At 42.8% G+C, this 14165-nt stretch overlaps 3 protein-coding genes across 4 annotated transcripts; 1 reads left to right on the top strand and 2 right to left on the bottom strand.

The window, feature by feature from the left end:
• Positions 1 to 4144: 4144 nt before the first annotated feature.
• Positions 4145 to 7485, bottom strand: LOC125771899 (uncharacterized). Its single transcript, XM_049443059.1, has 4 exons — positions 7109 to 7485; positions 6876 to 7034; positions 5568 to 6810; positions 4145 to 5478 (listed from the first exon to the last, which is right to left on the bottom strand). Exons 1-4 carry the CDS (start codon positions 7149 to 7151, stop codon positions 4884 to 4886), a joined length of 2040 nt encoding a protein of 679 aa, XP_049299016.1. The 5' UTR covers positions 7152 to 7485; the 3' UTR covers positions 4145 to 4883.
• Positions 7486 to 7542: 57 nt separating this feature from the next.
• On the top strand, positions 7543 to 9632 carry LOC125771908 (poly(ADP-ribose) glycohydrolase). The gene is made up of 2 exons (XM_049443072.1): positions 7543 to 7836; positions 7916 to 9632. Exons 1-2 carry the CDS (start codon positions 7815 to 7817, stop codon positions 9538 to 9540), a joined length of 1647 nt encoding a protein of 548 aa, XP_049299029.1. The 5' UTR covers positions 7543 to 7814; the 3' UTR covers positions 9541 to 9632.
• A 62-nt stretch (positions 9633 to 9694) lies between these two features.
• Positions 9695 to 14165, bottom strand: LOC125771891 (mucin-17-like). Of its 2 annotated transcripts, XR_007419420.1 has the most exons (5): positions 13293 to 14165; positions 13046 to 13213; positions 11829 to 12943; positions 10188 to 11462; positions 9695 to 9802 (listed from the first exon to the last, which is right to left on the bottom strand). XR_007419420.1 is itself a non-coding variant. In XM_049443044.1 (4 exons), the coding sequence occupies exons 1-4, from the start codon at positions 13333 to 13335 to the stop codon at positions 10728 to 10730; spliced, it is 2061 nt and encodes a 686-aa protein (XP_049299001.1). In that variant the 5' UTR covers positions 13336 to 14165; the 3' UTR covers positions 10150 to 10727. The 2 variants fall into 2 exon arrangements, 1 of the variants encoding a protein (XP_049299001.1); XM_049443044.1 differs by lacking the exon at positions 9695 to 9802 and having other exon boundaries at positions 10150 to 11462.

Below are 14165 nucleotides of genomic sequence, written 5' to 3'. Positions count from 1 at the left end.
TTTCAAGCATTATTAGAGTGAAAAGAAACTCATTGCAACCCATTGGCATTAAAATAAAACAATTTATTTTTTTTTGCAAAATTTCCCAAAAAAACCGTAAGGGGTAAGCCTTATGAAATTTTCGAGTGGAAAATTTTTTTGAAATTTTTTTCTGATTTTTTATTCTTTTTTTAATTTAAAGCATTATTTAAGTGAAAAGAAACTTATTGCAACAAATTCCCATCAAAATATATCACATTTCAAATTTTTGCTACATTGCTCAAAAATGAGGAAAATTTTACATTTTCTCAAACAGGGTAAGGAACTTGGTTCCTCGAATAACTTCTGGCACAGACATCTAAGGGCATGGCCGTCCAAGAAGAAAATGTAGCCATTGGTGCCATCTATCGACCACAGGTTAAAGATTGGCGATCCGTTCGATACCGACCGAGTTATAGGCAAATTTTGGTTCAAAAATGAGGAAAATTTTACATTTTCTCAAACAGGGTAAGGGACTTGGTTCCTCGAATATCTTCTGGCACAGACATCTGAGAGCATGGCCGTCCACGAAGAAAATGTAGCCATTGGTGCCATCTATAGACCACAGGTTAAAGATTGGCGATTCGTTGGATACCGACCGAGTTATAGGCAAAATTTGGTGCAAAATGAGGAAAATTTTCATATTTTTTTTGAATTTTTTGATTTTTTTTATTATTTTTCACTCTTTTTTTTATTTCAAGCATTATTTGAGTGAAAAGAAACTCATTGCAACCCATTGGCATTAAAATAAAACAATTTATTTTTTTTTGCAAAATTTCCCAAAAAAATCGTAAGGGGTAAGCCTTATGAAATTTTCGAGTGGAAAATTTTTTTGAAATTTTTTTCTGATTTTTTATTCTTTTTTTAATTTAAAGCATTATTTAAGTGAAAAGAAACTTATTGCAACAAATTCCCATCAAAATATATCACATTTCAAATTTTTGCTACATTGCTCAAAAATGAGGAAAATTTTGCATTTTCTCAAACAGGGTAAGGAACATGGTTCCTCGAATAACTTCTGGCACAGACATCTAAGGGCATGGCCGTCCAAGAAGAAAATGTAGCCATTGGTGCCATCTATCGACCACAGGTTAAAGATTGGCGATCCGTTCGATACCGACCGAGTTATAGGCAAATTTTGGTTCAAAAATGAGGAAAATTTTACATTTTCTCAAACAGGGTAAGGGACTTGGTTCCTCGAATATCTTCTGGCACAGACATCTGAGAGCATGGCCGTCCACGAAGAAAATGTAGCCATTGGTGCCATCTATAGACCACAGGTTAAAGATTGGCGATTCGTTGGATACCGACCGAGTTATAGGCAAAATTTGGTGCAAAAATGAGGAAAATTTTCATATTTTTTTTGAATTTTTTGATTTTTTTTATTATTTTTCACTCTTTTTTTTATTTCAAGCATTATTTGAGTGAAAAGAAACTCATTGCAACCCATTGGCATTAAAATAAATCAATTTGATTTTTTTTGCAAAATTTCCCAAAAAAATCGTAAGGGGTAAGCCTTATGAAATTTTCGAGTGGAAAATTTTTTTGAAATTTTTTTCTGATTTTTTATTCTTTTTTTAATTTAAAGCATTATTTAAGTGAAAAGAAACTTATTGCAACAAATTCCCATCAAAATATATCACATTTCAAATTTTTGCTACATTGCTCAAAAATGAGGAAAATTTTACATTTTCTCAAACAGGGTAAGGAACTTGGTTCCTCGAATAACTTCTGGCACAGACATCTAAGGGCATGGCCGTCCAAGAAGAAAATGTAGCCATTGGTGCCATCTATCGACCACAGGTTAAAGATTGGCGATCCGTTCGATACCGACCGAGTTATAGGCAAAAGTTGGTGCAAAAATGAGGAAAATTTTTCATTTTCTCAAACAGGGTATGGAACTTGGTTCTTCGAATAACTTCTGGCACAGACATCCGAGGGCATGGCCGTCCAAGAAGAAAATGTAGCCATTGGTGCCATCTATCGACCACAGGTTAAAGATTGGCAATCCGTTCGATACCGACCGAGTTATAGGCAAATTTTGGTTCAAAAATGAGGAAAATTTTCATTTTTTTTTGAATTTTTTGATTTTTTTTATTATTTTTCACTCTTTTTTTTATTTCAAGCATTATTAGAGTGAAAAGAAACTCATTGCAACCCATTGGCATTAAAATAAAACAATTTATTTTTTTTTTGCAAAATTTCCCAAAAAAATCGTAAGGGGTAAGCCTTATGAAATTTTCGAGTGGAAAATTTTTTTGAAATTTTTTTCTGATTTTTTATTCTTTTTTTAATTTAAAGCATTATTTAAGTGAAAAGAAACTTATTGCAACAAATTCCCATCAAAATATATCACATTTCAAATTTTTGCTACATTGCTCAAAAATGAGGAAAATTTTACATTTTCTCAAACAGGGTAAGGAACTTGGTTCCTCGAATAACTTCTGGCACAGACATCTAAGGGCATGGCCGTCCAAGAAGAAAATGTAGCCATTGGTGCCATCTATCGACCACAGGTTAAAGATTGGCGATCCGTTCGATACCGACCGAGTTATAGGCAAAAGTTGGTGCAAAAATGAGGAAAATTTTTCATTTTCTCAAACAGGGTATGGAACTTGGTTCTTCGAATAACTTCTGGCACAGACATCCGAGGGCATGGCCGTCCAAGAAGAAAATGTAGCCATTGGTGCCATCTATCGACCACAGGTTAAAGTTTGGCGATCCGTTGGATACCGACCGAGTTATAGGCAAAATTTGGAGCAAAAATGAGGAAAATTTACATTTTCTCAAACAGGGTAAGGAACTTGGTTCCTCGAATAACTTCTGGCACAGACATCTAAGGGCATGGCTGTCCAAGAAGAAAATGTAGCCATTGGTGCCATCTATCGACCACAGGTTAAAGATTGGCAATCCGTTAGATATAGATCGAGTTATACGCAAAACTTGGTGCGAAAATGAGGAAAATTTTACATTTTCTCAAACAGGGTAAGGAACTTGGTTCCTCGAATAACTTCTGGCACAGACATCTGAGGGCATGGCCGTCCAAGAAGAAAATGTAGCCATTGGTGCCATCTATCGACCACAGGTTAAAGATTGGCAATCCGTTAGATATAGATCGAGTTATAGGCAAAACTTGGTGCAAAAATGAGCCTTAGGAATTTTTTTTAATTTTTTCAATGTTTTATTCTTTTCTATCCATTTTCTTATGTAAAGCATTATTTGAGTGAAAAGTAGCTTATTTCAACCAGTTTTGCCTACCGGAAATAATATGATAAGATTTTCCAGCGCCAAACACACAAGAAAAGAAAACGGACATATCTGTGGTTCAGTTAGCAGCATCCGTTGTTTGTATCACAGGAGCCACAGGAGTCTGCAGCATCTGGCGACGAGCATTCTTAATGGTCCGTTATTTTGAATAATCTTCACTGGGCTTAAAATACTTGCCTTTCTCAACGACTTCATCTAAGCAATAAATTGATTACATATTAAAATTTTCGTTGTTTTAATTTATTTAATTTAATTAAAGATTAATTTCTCGCTACCGGCTCGAAACAAGTAAAACAATAAATCTCCAAAATAATAGGACCATGCCCGCTGCCAGCCGTCCGTCCCTTGCCATCCACCGGTCGTCACACGAACCCACCACCCGTCGCTTGCCGTCCAGCTGTCGGTGCATGTGTTGGCGAACCTATGGGGGCTTAAAACACGTGTAGGCGGCGCTACGAGGGGTTAAAACACGTGTGAGCGAGGCTACACGAGTGGGGTGTCTAGGAGCTCTTTACACGATTTTTGGTTTGAAAATCCGTTTGAAAATTTAATTTTTAATACCAGGAAAACATGTTTCACAAGAGGTTACATTTCCGCAAATTTTGGTATGAAATTCCAAAAATTTGATTTAAAAATCCATTTGAAAACTAAATTTTTGATACCAGGAGAACATGTTTAATAAGAGGTTACATTTTCGCAATTTTTGGTTTGTGATTCTGAAAATTTGGTTTGAAATTCTGTTGAAAATTTTAATTTTTAATACCAGGAGAACATGTTTCACAAGAGGTAAAATTTCCGTAATTTTTGGTTTAAAATTTCGACCAGTTGCGCCAAAATGTAACCTCCTGTGAAACATGTTTTCCTGGTATTAAAAATTAAATTTTCAACAGAATTTCAAACCAAGTTTTCGGAATTTCAAACCAAAAATTGCGAAAATGTAACCTCTTGTGAAGCATGTTCTTCTGGTATTAAAAATTAAGTTTTCAAACCAAATTTTCGGAATTTCAAACCAAAAATTGCGAAAATTTATCCTCTTGTTCTGCTGGCATCAAAAATTAAATTTTCAACAGATTTATGAATCCCCAGGGAAGCTGGTATACAGAAGAATTGACTCACAACGTTCATGTTACTTAACATATCTTATATTAAAATTTATTCTTGTAAAACAACGAATGGAAATGATTAATTCGTTTGAATTATATTAAACAAAGAAAGAAAAAGAGATAGTAACAGCGCAACATCCTATTCCTAATGAAACAAATAGGCTAACCTCGCGCAAAATTCGCGCAAACAACTTCGTGCAGGGGTATAGTATAGATAAAATCGAACATAAAACCTACTCCTACTCCCCCCCGTTGTGTTGTTTTTAGTCTTTTTGAGTAAGAGTTTTGTGTGTTTAACGAAATAATAATGAAAATACAACTTAACAATACATTTGTCGTTGTAAATTAAAATTAACCGGTTCGAAGCGTTTTTAGTTTTGGTTCGTGCGTACAATTAGCTCTTTCGTTGAGCTTGTATAACGCTTACAATTCCTCGGCAATTCGCTTTGCACTTCAGTTCAAACCCGTATACGCTAAAAATTCTATTTTACTGCCCTAATTATCACCGTGCAGTTGTGCTAACACCGCATATATGGCTGCTTCGCCCGCATCAACCGTTTCCTCTTGGTTCGTTTCCGGGATGGAAGATTCGGTGGACGCATTCGGATCGGAAACCGATTTCCTCATACTTTCCGCTTCTCGATCGGATGGTATTGGTGTCGATACCATATTCTCCATGTTCGGTACAGTTTGCTTGAGAGGTGTAGAGGCCACTATGGTTTTACGGTTCACCGTACAGGCACGGACCGGACGACGATTCTTTGGTGATAGTGCAACCGGTCCCGGTTGTTGTTGTTGTTGTTGTGGGGACGTCGATTTGGCCGCATTGGGGTGGTCGATGGCACCGATGAGTTCTTTCACTTTTGCTCCCGATTGTAGTAGCTGCTGCCGGACGGCACCGACACGGCTAGAGGAAGGCCCGGCCGCATTGTCAATGATCGATTTGCTAAGCTTCACCGGCGTACTGACCGGGCTGGTGGAGGGTGTCCGGTTGCGCAAACCCCTCTGTACGGTGGGTACGCGCGGAGAACGGCCGGCAATCAGATTCACCCGGCATTGTGGCAAGCTGGACGGTAAGGTAAAAACGTTACTGCAAGTGAAAGTGAAGCGAAAGACAAACAGAATCGATGATTTAGACATCCGATGGTCGTTGACAAAGCATTTTTTTTTTGCACCTACCTTTGGCTCGTCGGTTCTTCCGACCTTTTATCCTTCTTTTGTGAATGTTTCTGCTGCTTCCGGTACTCCTTAATGCGCCGTGCCATTCCCTTTACGTCTTCATCCTCATCCGACGAGCTGGCAAAATCGGTCGTATCACTATCATTGAGAGTCGTATATTTGTTTACCGTCGGTGCTGCTGCCGCTCGCTTTGCCGTCCCATTTGCTTTCTTGTCCAGCACATTTACAACTTTCTGTTTCTGTGCGGATCGTGTCGTGCGCACCGTCGGCATAACGGGTTTAATTGTCGTTTTACACTTTTTATTCTTCGGTGATGGTTTCGGTTTCATCGTGCCGGGTTTCTTCGGTTCTGCCATCCTGTTCATTAGCTCCAGCTGGTGATTTAGCTGCCGAATGTGATCGTCAAAGTTGCGATTATTAATGGACCGAATTCGTCTCCATTCCTCTAGCGCTTCCGCATCGATCGGTTGTTTCGTCGGTTTTGGCCGCTCTTTCGGTGGTGTGGTTGAATTTGCCTCGGCCATTGTGCCTTCCGGTTGCAGGGCGGTGGTTGGCGAATTTTCGGTAAGATCCATTACATGCACGATCGTTTCATTTTGCTGCTCTGCCTCTGATTGACTGTCGGGTGGCATAAGCATCGGTTCTTGGTTTTCCTTGTTTGCGGAAACGTTTGCATGGTCAATATCCGCCTCAATGGTCGGTAAACTGGGAAGTGAATTGGAGGGTGGTTGTTCCGGTTCAACCAGGAGCGTAGTAATCTCCACCTGCTGACCGACGGCGACCTCCGCATCCTCTAGCGTTATAAAGCTTTCTACACTGCCCGTTTGCATATCTGTCACAATCTCGTTGCTTTCCATTCTAACCACAACGGTGTCTGTGTTGAGCTGTTCATTTGTATCGTTCGACACGTACAGCACCTCGAACTTACTGCTGGTGGGACCAATTTCCTGATTAGTGTCTTTAGACTGGCTACCACTTTCACTATCCTGCTGCATCGGAGGTGGTTCTTGCTGCTGCGTTGCTGCTTCCAACTGGTAAGCGCTTTCGCCTTCCCTTCCTTCAGCATAGTTCGTCGTCAACGTCTGACAGGGTAACGTGGTAGAACATTCGATCACTGTGTTTCCGGTGCTGTTGCCTGTTGCACGTTCGTACAAATATTCCATCAGATACTCCACCTTATCCCATAACTGCAATGTGATCGGTACGGGCGCCACCTCATGGTACTTATAAAGCAGTCGCTTCACTGTAGGGATGAAGAGGAAATTAATGCTTTTGCACGTGAGCTGCTACAAATGATAATGTACTCACTTTTTGCTAGAAGCGAATTATGGTCAAACAAAACCTCCTGTAGCCTTCGCATCGGTGTGTTCCAACACAAGGCCGGTGAGCGTTTGATGTGTTGCAAGTGATGGCAATTTTCGGCAAACTTTTCCGCCACATCTGCCATACATCTCTCCAAAAGGTAATCTACAATCAAACGTAAACACGCAAAATAAACCTTTTTTAATGCACCAACGGCAGGCTGTACTGCTTTTACTTACGGTACACCAGTACGGCAAGAGTGCTATCGGGTGTAATCTCCATTTTTGGAGAATACGATATTTCTTTCACCAGTAGTATGTTTACGCGATTACCTTGCGCTATTTGCTAAGATCTAAGCGAATGAAACTATTTAGCGCAATTCGTTTAGTTCCAATAGATGCCGGCGTAGCGAAATTTGTTTTCGTTCACATCCAAACAGTCAAGAATGAATGTCAAGATTGACAGATCGGCAATATTATGCCGCGATTATACGTAATAAAACAATGCAAGCCCGCCTAATTGCAAGCTTGACATAAAGCTGTTTTGTTTGTACAATTTTGGCACGCGATAGTAGCCCCATGAGAGGAAAAACAGATTATAAAAATTAAATAGTTAATCTGTTTAAAATTTTCCTTATTTCATTTATAGAACAGCTATTTGCGACAGGGTTACTGCACAAAGAAACGAAAAAAAAACATATCAGCGTTTGACGTTTCTTGTGACATTTGTCAAATCAGGTGAACAAATGCAGTGATTCAAGTTGCCGGGAAAGTGCAAAATATTACCATATTTCGCTTTCTCTTGTTTTTCGCTAGTAAATGTTGGTGTTTTTGTTCAAAATAAAATCGGTTTAGCTGGAGTTCCAAGTAGCTCGAAAGCCAGATACTCAATTACGGGCAGCAAAATAGTACGATCAACAGTCCTGCACACGGGGCGCCCAAAACAATGGAAGCTGGTACATCAAACGGTTAGTAGCAATCTGGTTTTAGGAATGCTAAAACCGCGTTCGCACTCAAGCATAGAATACGGGTTTTTTTTTGTTACAGATTGCTTTAAAGAAAATTATGTTCGAGGAGCGAGTACGGGCGAGAACCGTGGCTGTCCGTTGGAAGCAATTTACCACCATCGGAATGATCCGTACGAGCTGACCCATTTTGCTGCAATCGACCGTAACGAGCATCACACGGTACTGTACGAGCTACCGTTCCAGGCACATTCGGACAAACCGCCCGCCCCGTACTGTAGCCCAAGGGCCACGTCAAGCACTGGCGGCATTCTGCGACTCCCGACCATGTCCCGTTGCATGATGCGGAACGCGGACGGGTCACACGCAGTCGAAAATCGATGGACGTTGGTGTGCCGGGCGCTATCGAAACCGATTGCAAACTCGCGGCAACTAGAGGACACAATCGTGCAGTACAATCCGGACTACAGGACGCATTTTCAGTTCGTTGCGCTGCACAAACTGTTTGAGGAGCAGTGCGATGATGACGAGCGGGCTGCCTTCTTCGGTGAAACGTTACCACGGCTGGTAACGCTCGCCCTACGGCTAACCGAGCTGATACGGACGCCGGTACCGTTGCTGGTGCAGTGGCAAAATCATGCCGTTTCGATGACGCAGGAACAGGCCGCCTGTCTGCTGGCGAACGCATTTCTCTGCACCTTTCCCCAGCCGAAGGCGGCCCACGCGAAAAGCTTTCCGGGGTCGAACTTTGCACCACTGTTTGCCGGCACCAGCCAGTCGGTGGTGGAGAAGATTAAGTGTCTTTGTCACTACTTTCGGCGCGTTTGTGTCCGCATGCCAACCGGTGTGCTAACGTACGAGCGGCGTTACATAGCGAAAAACCACGTCCCAGACTGGGGCACCGTGTCGGCGTGCTTTGCCCGCAATCGGCCCTCGCTTCACGTATCACCGGACGGTACCATCGAGGACCAGGGTACGGGCCTGTTGCAGATGGTGTTTGCGAACCGCTTTCTTGGCGGTGGTGTTATCGGGCACGGTTGCGTGCAAGAGGAGATCCGGTGCGTCATCAATCCGGAGTTGCTGGTCGGTCGGTTGCTGTTCGAATCGTTGCGCGAAACGGAAGCATACTTTGTGCTCGGCTCGGAACAGTACTGCCGGTACGCGAACTATGCGTCCAGCTTCACCTTCGATGCGGACCATCGGGACGAAACGCCACGGGATGCGAGCGGACGGCGACGGTGCTACATTGTCGGGCTGGATGCGCTCCGGATGCAGCCGGGCATGGACCAGTACGAGGAGCGAGCGGTGCGCCGGGAGCTCGGTAAAGCGTACGCCGGGTTTGTGGATGGGTTCGAGGGCCGGTCGCCAGCACCGGGGATCGCCACCGGCAACTGGGGTTGCGGTGCGTTCGGTGGCCATGCACCGCTCAAAGCGCTGCTACAGCTGATGGTGGCCTGCGTCGTCAATCGACCATTGCTATACTTCACCTGCAACGAGGCCGGTCTGCAGGAGCGATTACTCACCATGTACAGCTTCCTGACGGAGCGTCGTGTTGCCGTTGCGACGCTGTTCCGGCTGCTGGTGCGTTACGGTGCCAAGGGATCCGGTACGGTTCGATCCAACGAGCAGGACGTGTACGACTATCTGTACCAACATCTAAAGCCGGGTGGGGGCGGTTCCACCGCGACGCTACCCAATCAATTGTAAGATTATTTTATATTTTATTATGAGCTAATAACAAAATGCAAATGAAAAACAAAACAAAAACCCATCGTCATTTCATTTCGAACAGTTTGTTAACACCGCAAACGGTAGCTTTCTTCATTTTATTCGACGTTTGGTAAATCTGCACTTACCATTAGATCCGTGTTTTGTAATATCCGTATTGAAAATTATCCTGATTTGCACATCGTCGCTTAATCGTTTTTCTTCTTCTGCACATTGTGAAAAAGGCGGTGGGAGTGAGTTTCTACAAACACACACATATGATACAGTTGAAATTTCAGCACCGACTGGGGGAGGTTGTGTATTTATCAGAGTTCGACTATTCGATTCGAATTCTTCTATTCCAGTATAACTTAATACACTTAATCAAAACCGTGATTACGCTTACATTACGCCAATATTAAACATAATTCACATTGCAAACAATTTACTTCAAACATTTCTATAACGAATGCAACACTTCATTTCATATAAATAACAAAAAAAAAAGGATGAAAATCTTTAACCAAATCCGCGTTATGTTTGTTTTCTCTCTCCTCACTAGCTCACTAGGGTTGTGGACACAATGAAATAGACAAATTCTGATTTTGCAAAAAAGATAATAATAATAGTCACTTTGTTTTACTTACACACATAGTGTGACCAGTAAACACTAAGGACAACGAAGCGTTTTTCAGTTGTTTACTGTTGGTAGATATTTAATAAACAAAAAATCGAAGTGCTAGATTATTTTAAAATGTTTTTTTTTGTTAAGTTTGTACTATGCAATTGCTAACTATTAAGTATGGTAAAAGTGTACCAAACTGCTACAATGTATGTAGATGATTGTGCCGTGATATCTATGAAGTTGGAACAGAGTTTGCTGTACTCGTAAAAAGTACAAATTGGTTGTTGTTTGATTGTGGTTACACTTTTTTTTGCGGTCGGTTTTTGTTTCAGGTTTCTTACATTTTACACTAACATGCACTATTGGCAAACGTGTTCACTCTTCGTCTGTCGACTGGCGTACACGTGTTTAAAGCTCTTTTCACGATTTCGTCTCCTTACACTATTTCTATTACTGTCTTTTACCTCTCTTCATGTTTCCGCAACGAGAAACATTCTTAAAACTGTACACGTGCACAAAATACACAACCCCGTATGGAAAAAAAAACATACGGCACATCGTTCTAGGGATAATCTTCATACAGTGTAATAAGGGGTGAAACCGCAATCTGAAACACACGGTTTCCATTGTCGATTTCGATGCGTGCCGCCAGTCGGGCATTGAATTCACGATCTTCCACCATTACCGGTTGGAATCGTTCGCGTTCTACATATTGTATCGATATCTCCTCACTGCCTTCGCTTGCCGCAAGCGTTAGCTGTGGTTTTGCTACACCCGGCGATTCGCTTCGATCCGTTTCACTATCGTCCGTCTCGTCATTCGTACCGGTCTTGCGGGCGGTATTAACCGTACCCGGTTCACTTTCATAGTACGAAACACACTCCGTCGGCGGTGACGGGGTAATGGTATTGCCGGGTGTTATCGGGTACCTCGGTGTATTGATGTCGGTGGTCTGTTTCGTGTGGCTGGTTGATTTGATGTGGCTGATTGCACTAGCATCGAGCGTACCGAGCAGCGGCGATAGCATGCACAGTGGCTGTAGCGGACGGGTTAGAAAACGTGGCGTCATTGGACAGACGGCAAGCGGATCGACCGGACAGGAAGGTGAACCGGGAACAACAGCCCGGGTCGGTGAAGCTGACGGCGGTCGGCACGATTTCGCCGGCGACATGTTGATGGTGGATGCGTTCACCTTCGGTTGTAAACAATTTCTATTGCTTTGGGAAACGTTTGACGGTTGCGTACAGTTGATGCTGTCGGATTGCTGATGTAAACTGTCCGGTGAATGCATTTGGCGCTTAAAAAAGAAATGAAAGCAACACATTAAAGTTTGATTTGGGAAGGAAGTGACGTGAACGGGAAGTTTACTGTGTTCACATTAGAGGTGTGCTTAAAGAATCAGAACCGTACGGTTCGTTCAGTTCATTGCTAAGAACGAACGACCTAGTCGTCGAATTTAAGAACGTCATGTACGACTAGGTCAGTGAATGAACCGCGATTTACGTTCAGTTCATCTAATTGAAAGAACTGGTTCGCTCACGTTCATGAGAAAGAACCGAATTGCCCAAACCTTGTACACATGGCAGTTAACGTGTTAATAACACCGGCAGAAATAGAATATTGATGAGTAAAGAAGCACCGTATATTCCTTGGATCCTCTTACCTTTGGCATTGTCCTCTTCACCAGCTTCTTGGAGGAAAGCTTCCCTCCAACGATACGTTTAATTTGTTTTCGCGTTCCGTATCGCTTTAATCGCCGCTTAACGATCACTTTCTTTGGTTTTGTTTCCTCGTTGGCGGTCTGCACCGGTGGTTGATTTCTGTCCGCTACGCAGACAGTCGGTGTAAGCTTCAGCACTGGTAAACTCCTTTGCGGGACACTCACGATCGGCGACGGTATCACAGGCGACGGACCGACGACCGAAGGACTGCCGCGCTTGACTGGCGGTGTGCCAAAGTCTAGTATGCGGATGTGCGACTGCTTGCGGCTGGAGGTTGACCGAGAACTGACCGCGCCGGGTACGATCGGATTGTCTAGTGGTGTCGCATTCGATCGTGCCACACCGGTTCCAAGCGTCAGCAGCGACCCGGTCGTAGGTGGTGGTAGCTTTTCGGTATTTGCTTTCGAAACACTCGGTGCCTGCTGCTGCCCTTTTGCGATCGATAGTGACGGATTTGTGGTTGCCGTTGGTACGTTGTCATGTGGCAGGGGCAGCGTAACGTTGTGTGTCGGTTTCTTCGATTGATTGGTTTGCTGCGGAGTGATCATCGGGACGGTGGAGGCAGAAGGGGTTGATGTGTAGGTTTGGTTTGATTGTGTGCCACTTGCAGGCGGTATGTTTCCAACGGTGATGATGCCGTTTAGCGTATTAGCTTTAACAGCCGACGGTTGTTCAGTAAACACCGCGTTCTCCATTATTAATGGCATGGTGTCTAATTCTACACAGCGCGTGATTGTTTCCATCAGGCTCATATCCGACGCTGTAATAATGAGATCCTGTCCAAGAAGGCTATCGGCAGAGAACGACATATCGGACGAACCTTGCACGGTACCGCCGTTCGTATGTTCCACAACATTTGGCGGTACCGGCTGGGGTTCAGTTGTTGAATGCGTCTCACTCCAATCGATGCATGCTGGAAGCGTGGAAATTACCGTCTTAAGTACCTGTCCCGTACCGGACGATTTTAGGACCTTTATCAAATGATCCACCAGTTCCAAGATCGAGCTGGACTGCGGAAAACTTATTGCACCGCTGCACAGATTCACCAGCTGCAGTACTGTGTCCGCGGAGGGGAAAGAAGATAAAGCATAAAATGAGATAAACGAGAGTCTATGGCAAGTGTGTTCGTGTTGTTTTCTTTTTTGCGAAGCATACATACGTTGTGATTGCATCACGATAAATTCCTTCATCACGACCTTCAGTGGTTTGTGCAGAAAGTTTACCGGTAAGTTGCCCTCCTGCAAGGAACGCCGATCCGTCTCTAAATAAGGATTAGCCATACAGAACTGCTCCGCCAGTTTGTACATATCGTGGTCGTAAAGATATGCTGACAGTAGAACAATCACGGTTAGTTTAGAAGATGGTTTAAAGGAACAAACTGTATGGCCGGGTACAACACAACATACCTAATACTGCACGGGCTGCTACTTCATTGAATTCATTTTCCATTGCTAACAGTAACGCACTGTTTTAATGCAAACTATCTAATCGTTTCATGTAGGTTCATTTTAACTTCAAACACATTCGTGGTTGCTTTGTGGTTACAGTTACTTTAACGGATTAATGCGTCAGTATCTTGATCGAGCGTATGCTAAGTGCAATCTTCGTTCGAGGCATATAAAACTATACACTTTAACTTAAATTATTCTTCGAATATAATCCTTCTGCCCTCACGGTATGCTAGGCGTCGCTTTTTCACTGCGTTATGCTATGTTGTTGCTTGCAGTGAAATAAAAGCCGGATTGAAGGAGCTCGTGTTTATAGCTGAGGGTCGAAAACTTCTAAACAAGTGCGTGTTTTTGTTTCGGTTGCACCCAAGTAACAATTGTAGCGTTCGCCCAAGTTGCAACTGGCGAACGGAAATTCATTCTTTCGTGTTCATTTGCAAAACACAATTCTGAGTCATTTAACGCAAAACTGGGAACTTCGTTTCATCCCCTTCCATCCGTCGTTGGCCTATGCTTTTACGTAAATATGTAAGCTATCTCCTGTGTCGCTCTTTTCACACTTTGGTTAAGATGGACGCGCTCCGCTTCGTACATGTTCATGACGAGCTCATGGAATATATTTCCGCATCTAGAAAACCCGTTTACCATGTCACTAAACGCTTATTGTAAAGTTTAAAAGAATCGAATGCCTTTTTATTTCTTAAAGTATGCACAATTTGTACAAAATTATTGTGAATGTAGATACTAATTTTAAAACAGAAAAATGGAAGATAATTCGAAAAAAATCTCATCTCAAGGACATTTCCCAAAAAACAATTCTAAAAATTTACC

This window comes from Anopheles funestus, chromosome X (genome assembly GCF_943734845.2).
Source record: "Anopheles funestus chromosome X, idAnoFuneDA-416_04, whole genome shotgun sequence".
Classification (NCBI taxonomy): domain Eukaryota; kingdom Metazoa; phylum Arthropoda; class Insecta; order Diptera; family Culicidae; genus Anopheles; species Anopheles funestus.
Note: the sequence above shows the minus strand (reverse complement) of the source record. Positions and strands in the feature narration are given on the sequence as shown.

Excerpts from the sequence above, each read along its gene's own strand:
- LOC125771899 (XM_049443059.1), bottom strand. The coding sequence starts at position 7,151 with ATGGAGATTACACCCGATAGCACTCTTGCCGTACTGGTGTACC. Across the intron at positions 7,035-7,108 it reads TCTTGCCGTACTGGTGTACC|ATTACCTTTTGGAGAGATGT; the intron begins GTAAGTAAAAGC and ends GTTTGATTGTAG. Across the intron at positions 5,479-5,567 it reads GAAGAACCGACGAGCCAAAG|TAACGTTTTTACCTTACCGT; the intron begins GTAGGTGCAAAA and ends TTTCACTTGCAG.
- LOC125771908 (XM_049443072.1), top strand. The coding sequence starts at position 7,815 with ATGGAAGCTGGTACATCAAACG. Across the intron at positions 7,837-7,915 it reads GGAAGCTGGTACATCAAACG|ATTGCTTTAAAGAAAATTAT; the intron begins GTTAGTAGCAAT and ends TTTTTGTTACAG.
- LOC125771891 (XM_049443044.1), bottom strand. The coding sequence starts at position 13,335 with ATGGAAAATGAATTCAATGAAGTAGCAGCCCGTGCAGTATTAG. Across the intron at positions 13,214-13,292 it reads AGCAGCCCGTGCAGTATTAG|CATATCTTTACGACCACGAT; the intron begins GTATGTTGTGTT and ends TTCTACTGTCAG. Across the intron at positions 11,463-11,828 it reads TGAAGAGGACAATGCCAAAG|CGCCAAATGCATTCACCGGA; the intron begins GTAAGAGGATCC and ends TTCTTTTTTAAG.